Here is a 22,730-nt window from a genome sequence, read left to right as displayed (position 1 = left end):
GATTTTTTTAGGTTCAAACTTCTCTTACTTCTGTCAAATTCTCACTCCAAACTAATCAGTTATGCTATCATCAGATTAGTTATAAAGTTTTATTGTTGATTCTTCCGTCAAAACTCTTTTATAGCTAGATAATTAACCGTGTGGATCACTGACTCCTAAGGACTTGCCAGACTTAGGGACTGTGTTCTCCATAATATTTTCCAATCTGTGAATTACTAAGATTCTTCCATGAATTTAATTCTGAAACCACAATTGTCTGAAAAAAACAAGTTTGTGCTGATAAACAAAAATTTGTATTTTAAGCTCTGACCTTTCCTCTGTGTGTACACTTAAATGTAAATAGACATCTTGATTTACATTTATCGAAAACGGAACTTTTGAGACTGCTCCTCCAACCTCATCCCAAATCGACTCCTGTCTCAGTCTTTCCATTCATTTAATGATGCCCTGTCTAGGACAAAAACATAGGCAGAGCCCTTGAGTTTTTGCTTTTTCTCACCACTCTTCCCTAACACCCAATCTCTGAGCAAGCACTGTGAGAGATTTACCTACAAAACAAGTAAGTTATCCCTCCAAAATCAATAATAAATCAGGATACTATCATCTTTTCTAACCAGTTTCCCAGTGCTATGGTCTGAAGGTTTGTGTCTCCCTGCCAAATTCATATGTTGAAATCCTAACTTCTAAGGGGATAGAATTAGGAGGTAGGGCCTTTTAGATCATAAGGGTGGAGCCCTCATGAATGAAATCTGCCAGCACCCTGATCTTGGATTTCCCAGCCTCCAGAACTGTGAGAAATAATGTCTGTTGTTTATAAGCTACTCAGTCTGTGGTATTTTATTATAGTTGTCTGAATAAACTATGGCATCGAGCTGCTAGCTTTTTCAGTTTGGTCCTAGCAGGATATAGATGGCACCCAAACGTATATTCATGTTTTTTTAAAACTTTATTTTAAAGATGTGAGGTACAATTCCGTTAGGTATACAAATGGTCATTGTGTAGGTAAAGTTTGGGCCTCACTTTGGTCCCCACTTCATCTGGTTTGAGGTCAGGTACCCTTATTGATGAGGCATGCCCCCCCCCCACAAGCCCTGGCAGTTTCCCACGACTGCCAATTCCTTTCTTATAGTATTATGATAATAGTTCAGGGTCCGCTTATGAGTGAGAACATGTTGTACTCAGTTCTTTGTTTCTGTGATAGATCACTGAGTACTATAGACTCTAAGTTCATCCAAGTTGCTGTGAAGTTCATAATTTTGTCCTTCTTTATGGTTGCTATCATGTTTTTAAAGCATAAATAAGACCATAATTTTCATGCTTAAAGCCCTCCAATGACTTTCCTTTGCAACTAGAATGAAATCCAAACTCCTCTAACCCTGTCTTGCCAAGGTTTACGTGGTTCAGTCTCTGACCTGGTGGAAATTAGAGACTGTCTAGCTCAAATCCTTCCAATTTCATTCATTCATTCAACATCAATTTATTAAAAACCAATCCTGGACCAAGCATGGTCCTATCTAGGTGAATATACAATAGTGAACACGAGAAGCCTTGTACATCTATGCGACCTTATCTTTTACAACTCTCCCCTTTTTCTATATGTTCTAGCCACACTTTGTTGTTTTGCTTTTTCCTCAAACATGCCAAGCTTGTTTCTTGTTCTTCTAAATGAAATGGAGATCTTTCTGATATCACACAACCTCCCAAGGTTGAAATAAGAAGACACTGAGACACTAAATAGACCAATAACAACCCAGGAAATTGACTCCGTCATAAGAAAAATACCTATTCAAAAAAAAAAAAACACAAAACCCTGGACCAGATGGCTTTCCAGCAGAATTCTACAAAACATAAAAGGAGGAGCTGATACCAATCTTGTTGAAAGTATTCCAGGCAGTTGTGAAAGATGGAACTCTCCCCAAATCATCTTATGAAGCTAACATCACACAGATACCCAAACCAGGTAAAGATCCAACAAAGAAAGAGAACTACAGGACAATATCCCTAATGAACGTGGATGCAAAAATTCTCAACAAGAGTTGGATCCAATGACACATCTCAAAAATCATCCACCATGACCAAGTAGGCTTCATCCCTGGAATGCAGGGCTGGTTCAACATCTGCAAGACCATGAATGTAAGTAAATACATCATTGCATCTTTAATAAGAAACCCCAGGATTGGATAAATCCATCTTTAGTCTTCTTTCTTCCACATGCTCTTTTTCTTTCTATTAAAATTAATGATTGGCTTGTTTTCCAGTAAATAAGTGGTCAGGGCACTGAGTAAGAGAGTGACATTTTATAATAAACTCTGGAGGTATGTGATATCTTGATATAATCCATAAATATTTACACTGTTGAAAATGTAGTGCTTTTTCTATGAGAAAAACAATGGCTTGTTCATATAATCATTATGCCCTAAACCTCAAAATGACATCAAACTACTTTTATTTTAATCCTTTTATTATAATTCACAGTCAAATTTCTTATGTGTCCTATTGAATTAATCAGGTATAAAGAACACACTTTCAAAGTTTCTGCTACCTGGTGACTGACATTTTAGCTACTCGGCTAGTGATGTTGGATTTGTAGGAGTACCGATATCTTTAATGCCTGATGGCTGAAAATTTCTTTTTCTAAATATTTTTGAGGCACATGAACTTCTGTTCAAATTGAATAAGTGCCCCCAAAATAAACCAGCAGCTGAAAAGAACAGTTCTCAGATTCAAGTTGATCAGTTAGTGTTTCAAGTTGATCAGTTAGGAAAAATGTAGGTTCATTTTCTCTCCCTTTTAAATTGTGGAAGTAGAAGATGAAAACAATTTGTCTTATTTCAAGGGTAGAGATATAATAAAATTATACCACAGAATGACCACTCATTTAAAGTAACACAGCTGGGTTATCAATTTACAGACAGGATCTGATTTTAGGAACAGACCTCCAACACTATATGTAAATCTGTAACAATGACAGAACAGCTGCAAGAAAAGTAAACAAACAAACCATCCTGTCATTCTGAAGTCTCATCTATACAGGAAGCTTTTAGGAGACTTTCAATGTCCAGAAGATAAAGTCCAGGGCCCTGACAATGTCCTTCAGGGTCCTCACACTCTGATGTGTGTAGAGCCTTCCAGCCACATTCCTTGACATTCTGCCATGTACCTGCAGCTACAGTGGACAATTTGCCTGGGCACACAGATGCTTTTCCTGCTCAGGCCCTTGGATCATATCTTTCAGTTTGTGAGCCATATGTGTCAGCTCTCTGTTCAGCCAGAAACTTCCAAGATATCCTTGAAGGCCCAGCTCACAGGCTACTTCTCTGTCCTCCCACCACTCTGTGCTTTGACGAATAACCACCACCCACCCACCCTGACCTGGAGTCGTACCTTCTCTCTTCTATAAGGGCTCATCATTTATGTGTCTGCCATTTGCCTCTGCCTCTCTGCATGCACACGGGATTATGAGTCTTTTGAGGAAAGGGAACGCATTCATCTTTATATTCCCCATCGCCTAGTGGAGTATCTGGCAAAGAGCGTGCACTCCATAAATGCTTGTTGAATTGATGATTGGATGAACAAAAGAGTCCCCAATCCAGATGTTTAAAAGATGTAAAACAACCATCCAGCTGACGAGCTGATCATCTACCTTGTATCAGGCTGTTTTATTATTAGCCAGAAGCTGCTTCTGTATAAGTCAGCAGTGGGTCCCAGCCAGCGATGGTGTGTGTCCTGCTGGAGATGCTGACATTCCAGGTATGGAGGATGACCATTGAGCTAAGAAACTTGTCAGGATTTTGCTCTGTAATGCTTGACTTGTCTTTGTCTTCAGATTTCTCTCAGTATGTTTACAGGGATGAAAAAGTATTTTTAGAAATTATTCACAATTGTGGAAGATGAAATTTTGGCTCCAAAATTTGTGAACATGCGAAGGTTACTTGGTGAGACTGATGGTTCTCAGGTGAGAGGCAGGATGCAAAGACAAAAATGTTTTAAAAGGAACAAGAGAAATGCAATAAAAGAAAATTTTAATAGGTAAATATTTTACTGGATATAATTGGATAAAGTCTTTTATTGGATAATAAAATGAAATAAAATGAATCATAATTTAAAATAAAATTCTAGTTATGAAGAAGTAAATCTCTGTAAGCAGCATTATCTTTAAATACACGCAATAAACAAAGTAAATAATAAAAATAGGATTTATATTGCTTATATTAGCTATGATATGTGTTTCATGACATAAGGCCATGGGTCCATTACTTTTATAAGAAAATAAATATACAATAAGAAAAACACTGAAAGATTATGTTTCTACACAAAAAATGCAATGGCCCATGTGGCCTGTATTGTTAAAGATTTTCCCATGAGCAGCATATTAATAAATTCTGCTTGTATCGACACTTCTGGTGTCATCTTTAGTGATTTCATCTGCTGAGAGTTGAGTTTATTTCCTTGGTCCTTCACTCATATTATTGAACCCAGTACAAAGTGACATTTATGTTTTGTGTTAAAACTTTCCAGTTTTAACACAACGTACTCTGCTTGCAGCTTCTAACTCACTTCACTCATTTCTTCATTCAGTCATTCATTCTTTCATCAGATACTGATGGAGGACCCATTGTGTTCCAGGCACCATATTAGGTGCTGAGGATTTAAGATGAATAAAAAAAAAAAAAGGTTACTAAGCCTAGGTATTTGCAGTTCAGTAAGGGAGAAAAATTTACCATAAAATGTGATCGCTTTTACAAAAGAGGGAATACAACAGGGTGCAGTGAAATCTTTATGGAAAAGTTGAGGGAGGCTCTTCAGAGGAGATGACATATGAGCAGTTGTCCAGGGAGGTGAGGAGTGTTGGCAGAGTCCGATTGTGCCTGCCCTCCTAGGACATGTTCAGACAGAGCAGTCCCGAGATGGTACAGCATGGGGTTCATGAGAAGGGATGGAAAATGAGACGGAGGCAACGTCAGATGAGGGGCGTATCATGACAGGCCTTGGGATGTAATCTTAAAACATTGAAATCAGCCAGGTTCACACCTGTAATCCCAGCTCTTTTGGAGGCCAAGGCGGGAGCATTGCTTGAGCCCAGGAGTTCAAAACCAACCTAGGCAACATAGCAAGACCTCATCTCTAAAAAAATAAAAAAAATTTAGCTGGGTGTGGTGTCACATGCCTATAGTCCCAACTACTCAGGAAGCAGAAGGATCACCTGAGCACAGGGAATTCGAGGCTGTGTTGAGTCATGATGGTGCCACTGCAGTCCAAGCCTGAGAAACACAGTGAGATGCTGACTCAAAACAGCGACGACATCAACAAAACCCTGAAATAAAAAAATCCATGAGGTACCAATAGGAGTTTAAAAGCAAGGGGTAACATGATCTAATTTGTAGAAAATGACTCAGGCAGTATAGGTCAATGGGTTCCAAAGAAAAGAATACTGCTTAGTAAGGTATTAATAGATATGCCATGGAGAAAGGTTTCCTGGTCAAATAAGTCTATATAACACTGCGTACCATACCCCTATTTGGAGGTGCTCAGTGCATATCAATATTTTAAGAGCTCAAGACAGAAGAGAAGAGAGGAGAGGGAGGGAGAGGGAGGGAGAGAGAGGAAGAGGGAGGGAGAGGGAGGGAGACGGAGGGAGAGGGAGGAAGAGAGAGAGAGAGAGAGAGAGAGAGAACAGTAGTAAGGAACCATCAACATCAGGTTGGGAAATACAGAGTAAGAGTTAGACAAGATGACACAGGGAATTCCAACAAAAGGCTGTTTGTAATAAATTGGTTAGTTGATTGTGAGGATCTGAGCCAAGGCAGTGGGAGAAGGATTAGAAGGAAGAGGGTGGCAGGGAGATATAGGATGTGGACTCAGCAGGGTATGGGTGTTGACTCAGTGTGAAGGACACATGAGGCTAAGTGGCTCAAGTTTTTAGACAGGGAGCAGGATAGAGGGTAGTGTTACCCATACGATAAAGATCAATGAAGAGAGACCAGGTTTACTGGGCAAGGGGTGGCTGACAGGTGTGTATTAAGCTTCCTGTTAGACCTTTGGAGTTGGAGGTAACGCAGTAATGGGTGAGACTGGGGGGTCTCAAAGGCAGTTGGAGGTTGTGTTTGGTACATAACAGAGGTCACAACTGAGCCAAACTGAATTAGAGAAATAAGGAAAAAGGAGAACTGAAATCTCATTTGCTAAATAGAATTACTAAGATGAGTATAGGAGTTTTGCCCCAATCATTTTGTGGATCAGAACGACCTTGATCATATAGTCTCAATTAAACTTTCTTTTTTTTTTGAGTTGGAGTCTCACTCAGTCGCCCAGACTGGAGTGCAGTGGCCGCTCCCGACCACTGCAGCCTTGGCCTGCTGGGCTCTGACGATCCTTCCACCTCAGCCTTCCAAGTAACCGGAATTACAGGCATGCGCTACCGGTAAAAAAGACGCCCGGCTGATTTTTTGATTTATTGTAGAGATGAGGTCTTGCTGCCCAGGCAGGTCTCGAACCTGCAGGCAATTAAGCTTTCTTGGATATATGGGTGTATGGTGTACCTTTAGATCTAATATGATGTGGAGAGTGGGGCTGCATCCCACCAAAATTCAGAGCACTTATGCCAAAGAGCTTTCTGCTAATAAATAAAAACAAAATAATCCACATATGAAATCTGACTTTTGATTTATTTTGCTATGTTTATTGTTGCTTCTAAAGATAGGATCAAGTGTCTCCTTATGAAATACACTATTAAAAGTGAGATAAATGTCCTAATTGTTTTTTCTTCCTATTTATTTAAAATATTTAGATTATATTTTAAATAAATATAGCCTCTATTTTACGTGGATTTATATTTTAGCCACTGGACTACAACAAAATTGATTTCTTTAATGATTCTTTCTGCCAGAAGTCAGCCCTTTAATTTAAACAAAAGGTATCCTTTTCTGTGCTTGCGTGTATGTGTATGTGTGTGTGCATTTAAATCTAGAAAATGAAAATGTAAATTCTCAAGCATTTATAGTTGTCATTAAAGTTCTCCCTTTCTCTTCCTTATTTACCAACAGAGACTTCTGTCTCGTATGCCATTTTACAAAGCTAAACTACAGGCGTTTTGATTTGTAACCCTGATAACAAAAAACGTTTATAGGGAAACAGCAACATAATCACCATTTTAAGCAAAGGGGGCTGTAGGGATTGTGGTGATTGTTTCTGTCTCTGCACAGAAAAAAATTTGTGTGCAATATGTATGCACAATTGGGTGGACACAATCTTGGCCGTAAAACACACTCAATATAAATCTACTGAAATATAAATATGGAATACATTTATGAAATATAAATTATGTTTCAGAGTGGACTAATCCACTTCACTTTAACCCTTCAGCACCTTTAAATTTTTCTTTTTATTCCTCATAAAAACAAATGGAGGAATACTGATGCATACAATGCTCATCGATAGAGGTGAGGAGGCAGAAGGGGACAAATTTTCAACCTCAAGGACTTGTGCTAGTAGAGACTAAGTGCTCCGCCCACAGGACAGCAGATTGTATAGGCTGAACAATGGCCCCCAAAGAAACCTACGTCTTCATCCCTGGAACCTGTGAGCATATTACCTTACACAGCAAAGGGATCTCTGCTAATGTGATTAAGATAGGGCTCCTGAGGGGGCGGAAATGATCCTGGATTATCCAGGTAAGCTTGATGTGGTCATAATGGTTCTGATAAGAGCGAGTGTGGGAGGAGGGCCACAGCAGAGAGAGAGAGGAAGGAAAATTAGCAAAATAACAGATCCTCCCCTTAATCCAGAAGGAGCGCAGGCCTGCTAACACCTTGATTTTAGTCCAGTGACACCGATTTTGGGCTTCTGATCTCCAGAGCTGTAAGACAGTGAATCTGTGTTGTTTGAAGCCACCACATCTGTGGTAATTTGTGACAGCAGCAAAAGGAACCTAATACACAGGGTAAACTGTCTAGGTTAGAGGCAACAAATGCTGAGTTTTATATAAAACTGCTGATTTTAGGACTGTTATCAGATTTCCTCACGATTTACTACTTTAGAGCAAACAGTAAAGAAGTCTCGAGAAAGTTGCTTTGCGTAGAGGAAAAGAGAATGGGGTTGAAGATCACAAGCCCCTTTTCCCTTTGCCAGCCAAGTGACTTGGGGCAAGCACAACTCCTCGGAGCTCTCTTTCCTCTCGAGGCTGCTGTGAGGATCAGAAGAGAAAATTAAGAGTTGCAGAATGAATTCAAGTGCATGAGGTTTCAATTTTTGTTAACTCACAGTTCTTCAGGTTCTGCATCTGTAAATTGGGGATAATATTAGTAATTACCATAAAGGATAGTGAAGATTCAGTGAGGTAAAAAAGCGTCTAGAGCTGTGCTTGATATAGAGTAAGTGCTACACTTATTTAAACAACAAAAAAGCAGCTTCTGAAATGTAGCAATTGCTCAATAAACGAGTCTAGCAGACTGGGCACATACTTTTCCAGCACCAAACTCTATGCTTTACAGATGTGCATGGGTGTTATGGAGTCTTACTTAAGATTTGGTCTCTGCCTTCTTTGACCTGATGGTCTAACTTAGAAGTCAGGAGAAAGCGCCTGTCCAGATAAGGCATTTGATTGTTAAATGAGTCATCCTGTTCCTCAGTACTATGTGACTTCTGTGTGGAAGGACGGTAGAGGAATCATAGCAGAAGAAAGAGGGTTTCCGCTGGGCCGTGACAGGCAGATGGGAGGGAAACTTAGCCGGGCATGGTGGCACATGCCTGTGACTCCAGCTACTTGGAGGAGTGAAGCGGAAGGATCACCTGGGCCCGGTAGCAGGCGAGGCTGCGGTGGCCGTGAGCGTGCCACTGCACTCCAGCCTGGGTGATGGAGTGAGAATCCGACTCAGAAAATAGATAAATAAATAAACTCACATACTGGCTTTAGTATATGGCTACGGAGAGTCATTGAAAAGATTCTAACAACCCAGGCTTGATCAACGCATTTCCGACGAAATTGTCTATTAACAATGCTTCGCAGTCATGGTGTGGTAACTCACTAGTGTGATGTGATCCCTTGTGAGGTTTCTCATGAGTCATTTATAACAACCCCAAAGATAATGATGATGACAATGACAATTATGAGTGTGTGTGTGTGTGTGTGTGTGTGTATTTAATAAATTAGAGAAGATGCAGGGAACTAATGCACACAAAAAATATAAGTGTTCAAGAGTCATCTAAATACAAACAATCAAGATATTGAAGCTATATTGATAAAGATAAATTAGATAAATGTGAATCCTTCACAAAGACCAGAGGTTAAAAACTAAGGAACAGAGTATTAAGAGACAGAACTGAAATAAAGGTGCCCACCCATAACCACCAAAGCTAGAGTTGGATTTCTGGGTTAATTTCTGCTTAATTGTTTCTAAAACAAAACTTTAACATAAATACTTGGCCTCCATGCTAGGTTCCCTCCAGATCAGCAGAATCTGTAAATATTAGCTATTTGCCATTTGTCACACAAATGCTCTACAAAGATCAAAGGAGGTTGCTTTCCTATCTGGCAGATAAAATTTATGTAATTTATGCTTTTTTTTTTTCCTTCCCAGGAAAATAAATATACATAAGGTTAGTGGTAACACTGTGTTCAAACAGTGAGGAGGAAAGCCTTCCTTGACATAGGCAATGTCTATCAGGTTGTTATCTGTATTTTTTTAATGAAGCATTTGATGCTCCCATCTCTGTTTCTTTCATAAGAAAAAAGGTTATAGGCTGGGTGTTGATGGGTAAGAGACCTCAGCATTATTCCCTGGTAGATCCTTGCAAGCTAAATGGAAAAGACTGCTTGAGTGCACACCAGGTTCCCTAGTGGCAACGAGGACTGCTGAGGAATCAGAGGGCTTAACCAAGCAACTGTTGACAGCTGTTGTCCTCACTAAGCGGTGTCCTAAGACCACAGCCAACTAGCTAGGGACACCTGAAGTCACTTTTGACTTAGACCACCATTTAGCATAAACATCGGCTGTGTTTAAAAAGCAGTCAAAAAAAAAAAAGAATCAGTCAATAATAGCTAATTTTTTCCAACAAAGCTTAACTCAAGAGGTAGGAATTCTAGTAAATAATGTAGAATGAATAATTTATTGTTTTCTCCAAGTTTAGAGAGATTCCTAAAAGTGAGCAAAGATTCTTAAAACAGACCCCATGCATCAAACTCTCAATAAGAGCTTTCTCTGGAGGGTAGAATTATTGGTGACTTTTACTATCTCTGTTCTTTATTTCTTGTTTTGTTTGACTATTTTTCACAATTATTATGGATTAGGTATGAATGCAGATACTTTTTAAAGGTCCTGTTAAAAAGGAAGTCATTGACTTATTGGAAGAACTTCAAAAAGCTGTTTACTATCAGTTTCCTGACCTGAAAAACGGACTTAAACCTGACTCAACCTCAAAGGCTTCTCTCCCTAACAGAAGGAAATAGAAACAGCTTTCAAAATAAATTTATTTCTTCACCGGTCCACAGTAGATGGAAATTGGAAAAATAAGTGACTCTTTGGAAAGCCACTGTTTCAGATAGGGACATACTGGGTGTGTAGGTGTGGTGACAATTGACCAAAAAACGGTCATGTGTGTGACTGTGCTCTCAAAACTGAAAAAGCATCATGGTCGATGTAGTTATTTAGCAGCATGTGTGGCTATTGAGAAGAGGTGGGTGTTACACTGAATTTTTTGGCTTGGACAATATTATGACCTATAACCATAAAAAGGCATGTCAGCAAGATATCCAGCCAGCATTTTCCAGGGCCTGTGGGGAGGTATTCTTGATCTATTCATTTCATCATTCAGTAAACATTTCATCCATCACTTACTATGTACCTAATAGTAACACAAGCTACTAATAATACAGGGACTTAGTTTCAACAGTGGAGGTTGATTTGAGATTATTTCTCACTTTTTATTAGGATTGGCATGGGTTTTTGGTGCAGTTTAAGGTCACAATTAGAGATAAATTAGTATAAACGCACTAAAAATCAGTAGACCTGATTTCTGGTCCAGGCTTTAAGATCCTGAGCAAAGCTATATCTAGGGCACAGTCACATCATCTGTAAAATAAGGATGTTCATATTTAATCTCTGAGAGCTCTTTCAACCATATAACGATGGGATTTGGTACAGTGGAAAGGGTCACGTAAGATTGGGTTAATGACCAACCCTAAATTTGCTAGCTGTGTGAGCCTCAGTTTCTTTGGACCTAAAATGAGGATAATAAAGCCTACTTTCACTGACTTGTTATGAGAACTAACTTCAGTTAGGTGTGCTTTCCAAATATATTACATATTAATTTCCATGAACCATCCACAGTAGCACAGAATTCATGAATTTAGCCATGTACATTTAAGCTCTAGAAGAAAATCTATAGTCAATGTCTGTTACCAGATGCTTTGTCCTTTAGTATTTTGCACACTCATTACTATCTGATTCTTTGGGTGCTTTACTACACCACAGCTCCAAGACAGGCGGGGAGAAGGAAAGAGCTCAGCCAAAAACATAGAGGAGGACACTTGGCTGCCTGGAAATGACAGCTCCCCACCAGCAGAAGCCAAGGGTATGGAGCTGCCATCCTCTCTCCCCCTCATTCAATGACTGTATCACTTATCATCCAAAGTGGGCCACTTTTGAGAGTAAAAAGCTATCTCAGTAAAAAGGGAGTGTATGTCCCTTCCACCTTCCAGGTTTATTTTGGTGACCTTTGTTATCGCTTTATAGCTATATCGGATGTCCTAATGGGGAGCAACTTGCAAAATAAGATCTTATTCAATCAGTCAATCCAAAACCCTGTGTGTTTTCAATAGCAAAAACATGGAACCATTGAAACTGGACTGGATTTAAAAAATGTGGTACATATACACAATGGAATATTATGCAACCATAAAGAAGGACAAACATACGAACTTTGCAGTAACTTGGATGGATTTAGAGTCGATCATACTCAGTGATGTATCACAGAAACAAAGAACAGAGTACCATATGTTCTCACTCATAAGCGGACCTGGATCAATTATTATAATACTATAAGAAAGGGATTGGCAGGAGTGGGAAACTGCCAGGGAAGGGGATGGGATTGGCAGTTGAGGGAAACTACCAGGGAAGGGAGGGGCACACCTCATCAACAAGGGTACCTGCATAATCAACGTTTATATACCTAACCCTGAATTGTACCCCACATCTTTATAATTAAAAAAAAAGAATTAAAAAAAATTAAAAAAAAAATCCAGTGTGTTTTACAGGCATGCAAGAATATTATTTAGCTAAAGCTTGATAATGCATATTAATTTTAGATAGGATATTATGATAAAATAGTTGGTGTTTTTATTATTATAATGTATGCTTTGGTGCAGAATTGGAAAACATTTTTGTAAAGGGCTAGGTGGCATATATTTTAGATTTTATGAGCCACATGATCTCTGCCACAACTACACAATTCTGCCCTTGTAATACAAAAGCAGCTGTAAACAATATGTAAAAGAATGGGTGTGGCTATGTTCCAATAAAACTTTATGTGCATAAAAAAAGGCTATGAGCTGGATTTAGTTTGTAGGCTGCAGTTTGCCAACCCCTGCTTTAAAACAATGATTCCCAGACTTGGAATTCATAGGATTAGAAAAATAAAGAACTTTGGAATTGACTTAGAATTTCTAACTTTGTATTTTGCTAAGTGATAATATTTTTTTAAAAAGAAAAATAATTGCTTAGTACCTTTTTTATTTTTTATTGCTTCTTCTTTTTTTTTAGAATTTTAAGCAGCAAACAACTAGAGAGGCTATAAATTCAGAAAAAGATAGCCTTATGGAAAACTGAACACATTGCCTGTACTTTTTAAATTTGTTCTTTGCTTAGTGACAACTTTGTCATGAATATGCTCGGGTTAACAGATAGGTCATGTGAATTCCTTTTAGATGTCATTGAAGTGTGGTAGAGTAGAAAGAACATGGTACTTAAAATTACAAGGTATGGATTTAAATAAGATTAGGGGAATACTAAGAAGGGAGGGATGAGCAGATCTTAAACATTCCCTGAATGGGACAAAACCACTCTGAGAGAGTATGACTTGTCCTGAATCACGGTTGCAAACAAAACCTCCAAAACTGAGTAACCTCAGAACTTACCAGCTGCCATTGTGCAGGGTACCAGGCTGGCGGGCAATTGAAGCGGTTACAAGCTTGCACTGTGCTGGGCTTGGGCTGGTGACACAGCTCATCAGCCAGGATGACCGTCTCATTCATCTCTCTGGAAAGTAGGTGGGAGCAGAAGACATCTCTGGTCTGTAGGCCAACGCCACAGGTGAGACTACATGGACTCCACTTGCCAATTTCCCACCTGAGAAGAAAGCAGAGAGGAAGAAGACACTCTTAGTACCTGTGCAGAAAACATTTCTCATGAACTTGTGCTGCTAATACAGAAAAAAAACAACCCCTAACTGGGTATGTGGGAAGTTCTAGCCCAAGATGGGCTAGTAATTCCACCCCAAGCCTGGAACTGATCCTTTTCCTTCATGCTCTAGAATTCATTTAGAATAAAGCAAAAAGGGTGATAAAATGTAACATCCAACGTTTACCTATGATATTATCAATAATGGTCACATCCATGTCTATTATGATGGAACATATAAACTTCATCAAAATAAGAGGGGGGGTATATTAGATGAGACATAGCCCGAATACATAAAGGCTTTGGAAACCACATATTGAATAGGCTAGAAGAAGCCTTTCTGCTAATTTCTCCAGCTCCCATTCTTAGCAAGGCTGAAAAATTTGTGCTTGTTTTTCTTTGGTTTCAAAGTGAAAGGTCATTGGCTCCAACTTCCTTCAAACTTCCATCATAGCATAGAAACGTCCCTGTCTTATGTATAAATATCATCGCTGCCTGGGACTGGGTAATGTAACAGAAGAGGAGGCTGCTAAAAAGATCAGCCTTCTCGTGGGGGAGCAACTGACAAGAGTGGCTCATTTTCTGGATGTAGATGTCAAATACACAGAGATGAGCTGAGTGCATGAATTGGCCAGTTCCAAAGGGCCAAGTCTTGAGAAACACATTTATAGTGAGCTAAGGGCCTATAAAAACAATCCTACTGCATTTCCCTGTTGATGCAGCCTCCAAAATGGGAGTGATAAGGGCAAGACTCAGTGGCTTGGGCTCTGAGTCAGAAGCATTCTCTAAAGATCAGTTTTATAAAGTTCTGTTTGCAATCTTAGGCACCAAGATTCGACAAACAGGAGTTGGCCAAGAAAAGCATGACAAGTAGATCCTTTGGTAGCTAGGCCCGCCTAGCTTTTGTAGCCAGCCCTGAATATTGATTTAAAAATTTTTGGCCGTAATGTTTTTCATCAGACTGTAAAACAGAGTGTATACTCTCAATCTCTTTTTGCTATTCTGATAGATACCTACCTTTCCAACCTATGTGTCTGCTACCTCTTCGCATCCACACCTGTTCAGCCATGTCTGTCATGAACTACTTAGTTATTCTGCATTTATGCCCATGGTTTTCTAGCTGTGTCTTTGTGCAAACTGTATTCCTAAATTACTTTCCTTGCCCCTTAGTATTTCTTCCATTTCTACATACCCAAACATGGTTTATATTTAAAATACTGTATCCACACCTGCTGCAGACACTGATCATTTTCTTAATTGTATTTTAGTTACTCTGCCTGTCAAGGGCGCTACTTGAGTCTGCACCTCCTGAGGTTGGGCCTGTGTCTTATCTGAGTCAGATTTGTATCACTCACAGCATCTATCCCTCATAGCACCTTCTAGATAATTAATGTATATGGCAAATAAATTCCTAATAACTGAGTCAATGGATGGGACCTACTATCATAGAGGGCACGTTAACACATTATCTCCTGTAATTACCTCCAGAACAATATGTGATAGACCCTTGATTTTCCTCATTTTACAGTTGTGGGGACCTGAAAAATCCATGAGTCTGGCTTGCCCACCCGCCAATAATTAGTAAGGAGTGAGTCTAGGCTTCAATCTTGGGTATGTCTGGCTCCAAAGCCTTTGTACTTCCTACTGTACCACACTGTGTCCAAAAAATATCTTGAAAACTCTTCTGTAAACATTCACAAAATTCTTAATGAGTGGAAGAATAGAAGCAGGGTTGACTATTTTAGGTCCTTTTGTGAATTTCTATAAACTTACTATCTCAGTTTTAGACCCCTAGAATGAGTTAAGTCAAAGCCTTAAAGTGTTGTGCGAATTGAGTGAATGAAGCCACAAACACAAAAACTCATACTGTGTGATTTCATTTATATAAGCTTGAAAACCAAAAGAATCCATAGTACTAGAAGGCAGGATGGTGGTTACTCTCAGCAAGTAGGAACTGGCAGAGAGGGGAGGGCTTCTGGGATGTAATCTAGGTTGGGGTGCTGGGTCTGATCCACTTCGTGGAAAATCACCAAGCTGTACATGTAGGATCTGTACACTTTTCATATTTTTTTTTATGCTTCAAAAATACTTTTTCATTCACTTTTAAATGTAATACTAAAACGTTGTGGGTGTAAACCAAAATACAACATCCACATCCCATGCTGGGGACCCCCTTACATATGTCTCATAAAGAAGCTGCCTACACACAGTGAATGCTGCCCCAAGGTTAAAGCTTGTCAGAGTAGAAACTTTCCGTCCCTACTTTCCCCACTGCTGCCCTTGCCTCTGGCAGAAATTCAGCCATGGGGACCTTGAAGCAGAGGCATTTTGGCAGCCATGGGGCCACTTGAATACTGCACAGAGAATCTCACAAAACAGACATATCTGCTTACCCTGATAAAAGGACATTACATTCCCAAGGAAGGAGGTCATATATTAAGTACTTTGCCGATTCTGGGACAAAAATATTTTAATCAACTTAGGCCAAAAAGGGGGAAGCAGAGAGTCTCTTCTACTTTTTTTTCTGCAAAAAGACTATAATTGTGGGGGCGTTGGTCCTGCTGGTTGCTGAAACCCCGCTCCCTGCATTCTGTGATTTCAATTCATCCATATTTTGCTCGGCATTGCTAGACATGAAAAACATCTATTATATTAACAATCTCAGTTCCAACGTCAACCTGACTACAAAGCCCCAGTTCTACTATAGGTCATTCAACAAATCCTGCACATGTTAGCCTAGATCCACCATCGGCATTCTGAACATTCATAGTTTCTGAGAGAGGGACTGCAGGCCAGGGGGAGCCACCCTGGGGACAAGGTCGGTTATGGTTGGTGGTGGTCTCTGAGACTCTTAGAGGTCTTCCCTGCTGCCTGGCTTCCATGGATGCCCAGTGCTAAGGAAGACAGGTGCTCTGGTCTAGGCAGCAGAGAGAAAGGGTGTTAGTCCCTCTTCTCCCCCCTTGCTTTGGCTTTTATTCATATATTCATCTCCACTTAAAATGTTACTTTTTCAGGGAGGAAGCCTTCACCCGAGTAACATTCTCCTATATAATCTCCTTAATTCTTTCCCCCTTTGGAAATTCTCAACATACCCCACTCAACTGCTAGCTTCATGAGGGCATGAGACCATGTCTATTTTGGTTTACCACTTGTTATGGGTGGCATTGGGTTTTCCAAAAAGATACGTTGGAATCCTAACCCCTAGTACCTCAGAATGTGACATTACGGGGAAACAGCGTCATTGAAGATGTAAACAATTAAGAGGAGGTCATACTAGAGTAAGGTGAACCCTTGATTCAATGTGACTGGTGTTCTCATAAAAGAGGGAGACCCGGAGGACAAGTGCCTTGTGACAAGAGACAGTGGTTGCAATGATGCATCTACAAGCCAAGGAATGCCGACAATTGCCAGCAACTTCCAGAAACTAGAAGAGGCAAAGCAGGAAGTCCTCCCTTATAGCTTTCAGAGGGAACATGGTCCTGCTGACATCTTGATTTCAAAATTGATTTTAGTTTTCAGAACTGTGAGACAGTAAGTTTCTGATATAAGCCACTCAGTTTATGGAACTTTGTGAGGGCAGCTTTAGGAAATGAATACAGCATTGTAACCTCAGTGCTTAGCATAGCACCCAGGAAGTGGCAGATGTCTAGTAAGTATGTGGTGACTCAAATTGAGTTGAATTTCCAGTGAACTGCGTGTGCACCTTTGGATTAGTCACGTGGCTGGTTGATATCTCAGCTGCAACCTCTAAACAACTGCTTACTCCCAGCTTGAAAGTCCCAAAAGCTCTGAGCACCACACGTTTTCCCTCAGTGTGGTGTAAACACTTTCGGTAGCAAACTCGACCTGAATTGACATGCTCTTCGTAGGCTGTGTCCCACTTTGTGTAAATATTTGTACATTTTACTACAGTGATACTCGCCTGTTGGATTAGGGTGTTTTCCCCCAGAAATTTCTAGGGGTGTTATACAATCTCTTAGTAATCTTAACATCTTTCTAAAATACCCAAAGTTTTGAACTTGGAAACACATCTGCTCCAGTGGTTTTGGCTAAAGGATCATGGCCCTGTGAGAGGAGGGCAGTCAACACGATTGCTATGGTTTCTTTCAGCTTCTAGGCTTCAGGTGTTTAGCTTCATGGCTGGGCTCTTGGCCAAAATGCATTCTTTTTCTTTACTGCTTTCTCTCCTCTGAGCCTTTCCTCTCCATGTTCCTGTCCCTTCTGTCAAAATCTGCTTGCAGGAAAGGCTCTGTGAACTGCCAGATCACAGCTGATGTCCTCCTGGCTTGACCCTGCCCAGTCCCTGAGCAACTGACTCCTGACCAAGGGCAGGCAGGAGACAGAGTGTCACCCAACATCTTGATGGCTGGAATGATTCTTCCTGCCCTTTGACCAGCATCAAGTGTGCCCACATTGACCTATCCTTACGACTGGATTTTTAGATTTTAAACTTGGCTTCCTAATTTCCACTTTGTTTCCCTAATAGTGCTGGTTCTGCCCAAAGTCCAGCCTACCAGACTGTGGTCCTGTCACTTTGCCTGGATCTGGCCATCCCCTTGCCTTGGGCAGGGCAGAATGCCCTTAGCTGTGAGCCATGAGCCATGATGTGACCACAAACCAGCTAACATCACACATGCTCGCCAATAACAACAGTAACCCTAACATTTATTCAGCACCTAAGTGAGCCGGGTTCTGAACTAGCTGCTTGAAATGAAACCTCCTTTAATCCTCTTCCCAGTTCTACGAGATAAGGTATCCTCTGCATTTTAATAAGCAGGGCCTGGGGCCTGAAGTCAAATCATGGCCCAGAATGGTTGCTCCTGGGTCTCCCACAGATGCCACGCCACCTGCATCACACCCAAGTCTACCATGACTTGGACACCAGGTCATTGAGAATGACCCAGCTACCTATCACAGGTCCAGTGCTATGGATTTATGAACCTCAGTTCCACGTGATTCCAGCCTCATTTGCTGAGGTTCCATCAGGGCCCGGGGCTAAGCTGACCCAAGGTGCAGGAACAAACATGGACTTATTTACTACTTATATCAACTCACTGAAAAAGGTATGATAGGAAGGGTGAGCTAACAGAGGCTCTGAAAGGTTAAGTATCCTGTCCAAAGCCACATAGCTAGTAATCAAGAGAATCAGGATTCAGATTCAGGTAGCCTGGCTCCTTCCTGCATGCCTAATTATTCTATCATATTGTTTCTTAGGGCCAGGATGGTGGAGATGGCAAAACAAAGTAGATCTGAGTGGCAAATGCTAGGCTCTCTGGCGCTTACAGCTTCAGAAAATGACAAATGACAAAATGACAGATCTATTTTGAAATAATAGAAACAAACACACTGCTGACACACCCGGGGGTCATGAATACACTTGTAGTTGTTATTTCAGTCAGCAGCAGTGTACTTGGCAGCCAAGTGAGCAAAGGCAGAGTGTGGTCCTCCCAAGAGATGTGTTTGTTTTTTGTAAAGGTGGCCATCAGAGTTAATGCGGGCAATCAGGGACCCATGGTGGTTGGGCCTTCTTAGCAGCTTGTGTTTGTACTAGCTACACAAAAGAAGGAATTCTTGCCTTCCTTTGGACAAGGGCTTATTATGTGTGTTGCCAAGGTTTTTCTCCCCTAGTCTTTCAGAGAAGGTAATGACTGTTGCCTCTGGCAACTCATTGTGTATTGCTGGTATAAATGCACATAATTTCTAATGGCAGCCTTGCCCCACCCTAGGCTATTATGCCCTAAGAACCTTCTCTTACTTTGGCTTCTGCAGCAAGGTAGCCTTGCTTCTTTATTCAGATTTTGTAACTGCAGTTTTTTGTTTGGAGGAAAAATACCTTTGTAAATTTGAGTTATTTGTTAGAAGTATTCTTTAAATTTGTGTTTAACCTCCAACTTGACATTGCTGCCTAATATTTCTGTCGTGTGTGTATGTGTGTGTGTGTGCTTTAAGTCTCTCAAAGATATTTGTTTCCTTTGGATGGCTCTGAGGTCTGAAGGTGGACAGCAATCTGATAATAATCAGTCACACACCACTGAGTCTTCCAACTCTAGAAAACCTAAGGAAGGGCACATAGGCACTGTCTAGGACCCATCCCACTTTCTGTTTCTTGAACTTTCACTAGTGGTTCCAATTTATCTCCACATTTCCCAGTTTTCAATTTATCCACAGCCCACAGCCACCAAGATGTCGAAGGAACACTCATATACGGTTGGTGGGACAGCCCCTGTGGAAAACAGTTTGGAGATTTCTCAAAGAACTAAAATAGGCTTACCACTCGACCCAGCAATCCCATGACTCGGTGTGTTCCCAAGGGAACATAAATCATTCCACAAAAAAAAAAAAAAAAAAAAAAAATACAACCCACCTACACTTGTATGTTTATTGCAACACTGTTCACAATAGCAAAGAACCAACCTGGGTGCCCATCAACAGTAGATTGGGTAAAGAAAATGTAATCCATAGACACCATGGAATACTATGCAGCCATAAAAAAGAATGAACTCATGTCCTTTGCAGCAACGTGGATGCAGCTACAGACGATGGTTCATTCTAAGTGAATTATCACAGAAACAGAAAACTGAATATTGTATGTTCTCACTCGTTAAGTGGGAGCTGAACATGAAGTACACACAGATATAAGAATGGGAACAATAAATACCTGGGACTTCTAAATGGGGAAGGAAGGAGGGAAGGAAGCAAGGAAGGAGGGAAGGAAGGAAGGAAGGAAGGAAGGGGTGTAAGGGTTAGAATACCACCTATTGGGTACCATGCTTACCACCAAGGGCTCAATAAACGCCCAAACCTCACCATCATGCAATATCTGTGTCACAAATCTGCACATGTACCCCTTGAATTTAAAATTTTAAGAAGTCAGTCCCAAATGCAAACCTGGTCACTTTACATTGTCTGATTAAAAATCTCCAGGGGAGTCGGGCTGAGCTTTTGGTGGAGATGAGGGGCGAGGGCGTCCTGGGCTCAGCTCTGGTCCAGTGCTCCCTAAGGGGCAAAGAGGCACTGCGTGTCTGAAGCTGAGCTTTCCAATGGGCTTTTCCTTCCTCCCCCTCCTTGTCTTTTCTGCTTTGTCGGGGCTGAACTTTAGCATGGGGTTTGTTGGGGAGTGGTCCCTTGGCGTGTGGCTGGGTTCAACACTGGGCCAGGACAGTTGGGAGTCAAAGATTCAAGGGAGGATGGAACCAATACATAAATACAAAAGAAATAATGGGAGCCAGATTTCTTACTGTCAGAGAAGAGAGTTATAAATATGGAAAGGAAAAAGACTAAAATAAACCTAGTAGACTTGGACTGGTATCCCAAGTAGTGTGAACTCATGATTTTTAACAGGTAGATACATAGATATAGATAGGTAGATACTTATGCATGTCTGTTGATAGATAGATAGATATAACTATGTATCAACAGACATGTACAACTATACATGCATGTATTTAGTATTTCCCAGCTCTCTCCTCTGAAAGACCTAGAAGCAATGACATCCCAGAAGTATGCAGCACATCAAGTGCCCAGATCTTGGGTTCTGGATACCAAAAGGAATCAGTTCCTAAAGAAATAGCTGACTCCCAGTCAGGACCTGGGAAAATAAAAAATAAGCCTGAAATACCTTGTTGTACCAGAAAACTGGAAAGGGCTCAAACAATGATGTGGTATATGTCAAAAGGACACAGGTGCCAGCTTGAAAAAGCTCTCACTGGTCATGTCTGGGACAATTTGATAGTCATGATTTTAACCCTTTGAGTAAAGTAGAAATTCATGAATAAATAAAAAGGAGAGAAGAGAAAAATCTACCCTACCATATAATACCTATTAATAATCTAGAAGTAATGATATTTACTTTGTCTCATATTACACCCCCATAAAATACTTGTTACTTATTACTAATAAGTGCAACACACATTAACTTAATGGTGGAAAAACCTGGTTGACATCATCTTAACCAAGCGATAAGCGTTAATATCACCAGTGGAGCACATCATTATTGCCTGTCTCCTTATATGGTATAGTAAGAATACAGCATACTTCTATGTTATTTTTATCAATAATTCATAAATCAAAAGGGAACATCGAGCAAACCCAAATTGAAGAATGTTTTACAAAGTAACTGACCTGTACTCTTAAAAAATGTCAAGAATATGAAAGACAAGAACAGACTGAGAAAATGTCCCAGGTGGATGGCAACATGTTATCCTGAATTGGATCTTGGACTTTTAAAGAACATGACTGGGACAATAGGCAAAATTTGAATGGAGTCTGTGGATTAGATGAAAATATTGGATCAATGTCATTTCTTGACTTTGATGATGATACTGTAGTTATGAGCATCTTTGTACTTAGGTAATAAACACTGAAGTGTTAAGATGCAGTTGGGTATCATCTGAAATTATTCTCAAATGGTCCAAAAATGGTAACAGCTAGGGAAATGAGATGAAGAGTAAAAGGGAGCACCGTGTACTGTTTTTGCAACTTAAAAAAGCCCAGCAAACTATTTCAAAATAAAGATTACAAAAATACATCAGTTGACTCCCTGTTGCCCACAGGCCAATGTTCAACTCCTTGGCAGGCCTGTAACATACTTCACAGGGAAGTTTGAAATATCTTTCTGGTTTATTCTTAGGTTGTTCCTACACTCAGCTTTGCATCCCTCTTCTGTCCTGGCAAACTCCTCTGCCTCTCACATTGGATCCTAAACATTCCCTTTCCTCTTGAATTCTCCTCTGATATCCCTTGCTACTGGGTGGAGATGGAGGTTGCTGTCTTGCTCCTCCTAATGGCATTCTCTTCTCTCGGGTTCACTTTCATTATACTGGAGTTTTTTGTTTTCTTCTTGTCTTCTCTTTAGATGATGCGCTCCACAGGGCAGCAAGGAGATTTTATTCATCGTCATGGTATCTATCTCCAGTACCTATTGTAGCACCCAGTACACTGAAGATGCTCATGGAAGCATTATGGCCTAATGTAGAGACCTTGGGCTCTGGGATCAGATTATTCATGAATGAATTGTCCTCTGCCACTTTCTAGTTGTATAATCTTGGGAAAGTTACTCAACAGTACTAATATTTAAAATAGGGGTGATGGCAGTATCTACTTCACACGGTGGTTATGAAGTTTAAGTGTGAACTTCTATGGAAGGGGCTAAACACGGTGGGTGCTTGGCACAGATAAAGGGCTCTATAAACTCTAGTTACTGTGAACTATTATCACTGAGTGCTCAGTAAATATTTGTTGAATGCATGAATGATTACTGGGAGGGTAGGGACTAAAAAGGTCAAGTGAGAAAGCTTCCTGGAGGGAGCCGGAGAAAGTGGCCACAGGTTACAAAGACTG

The 22,730-nt window shown here is 40.4% G+C and overlaps 1 protein-coding gene across 1 annotated transcript in view; it reads right to left on the bottom strand.

Annotated features, from left to right (window-relative positions):
• Positions 1–22,730, bottom strand: part of ADAMTSL1 (ADAMTS like 1) — a 431,341-nt gene that overhangs the window by 146,166 nt on the left and 262,445 nt on the right. The window contains exon 16 of the mRNA XM_021715583.1: positions 13,130–13,340. Coding sequence (XP_021571258.1) covers positions 13,130–13,340 — 211 coding nt within the window. The remainder of the gene's footprint in view (positions 1–13,129; positions 13,341–22,730) is intronic.

The sequence above is a fragment of the Carlito syrichta genome, unplaced genomic scaffold, assembly GCF_000164805.1.
Source record: "Carlito syrichta isolate Samal-C Ts95f unplaced genomic scaffold, Tarsius_syrichta-2.0.1 Scaffold307203, whole genome shotgun sequence".
Classification (NCBI taxonomy): domain Eukaryota; kingdom Metazoa; phylum Chordata; class Mammalia; order Primates; family Tarsiidae; genus Carlito; species Carlito syrichta.
The sequence above is the reverse complement of the archived record's forward strand: the minus strand, read 5'-3'. Positions and strand labels throughout refer to the sequence as shown.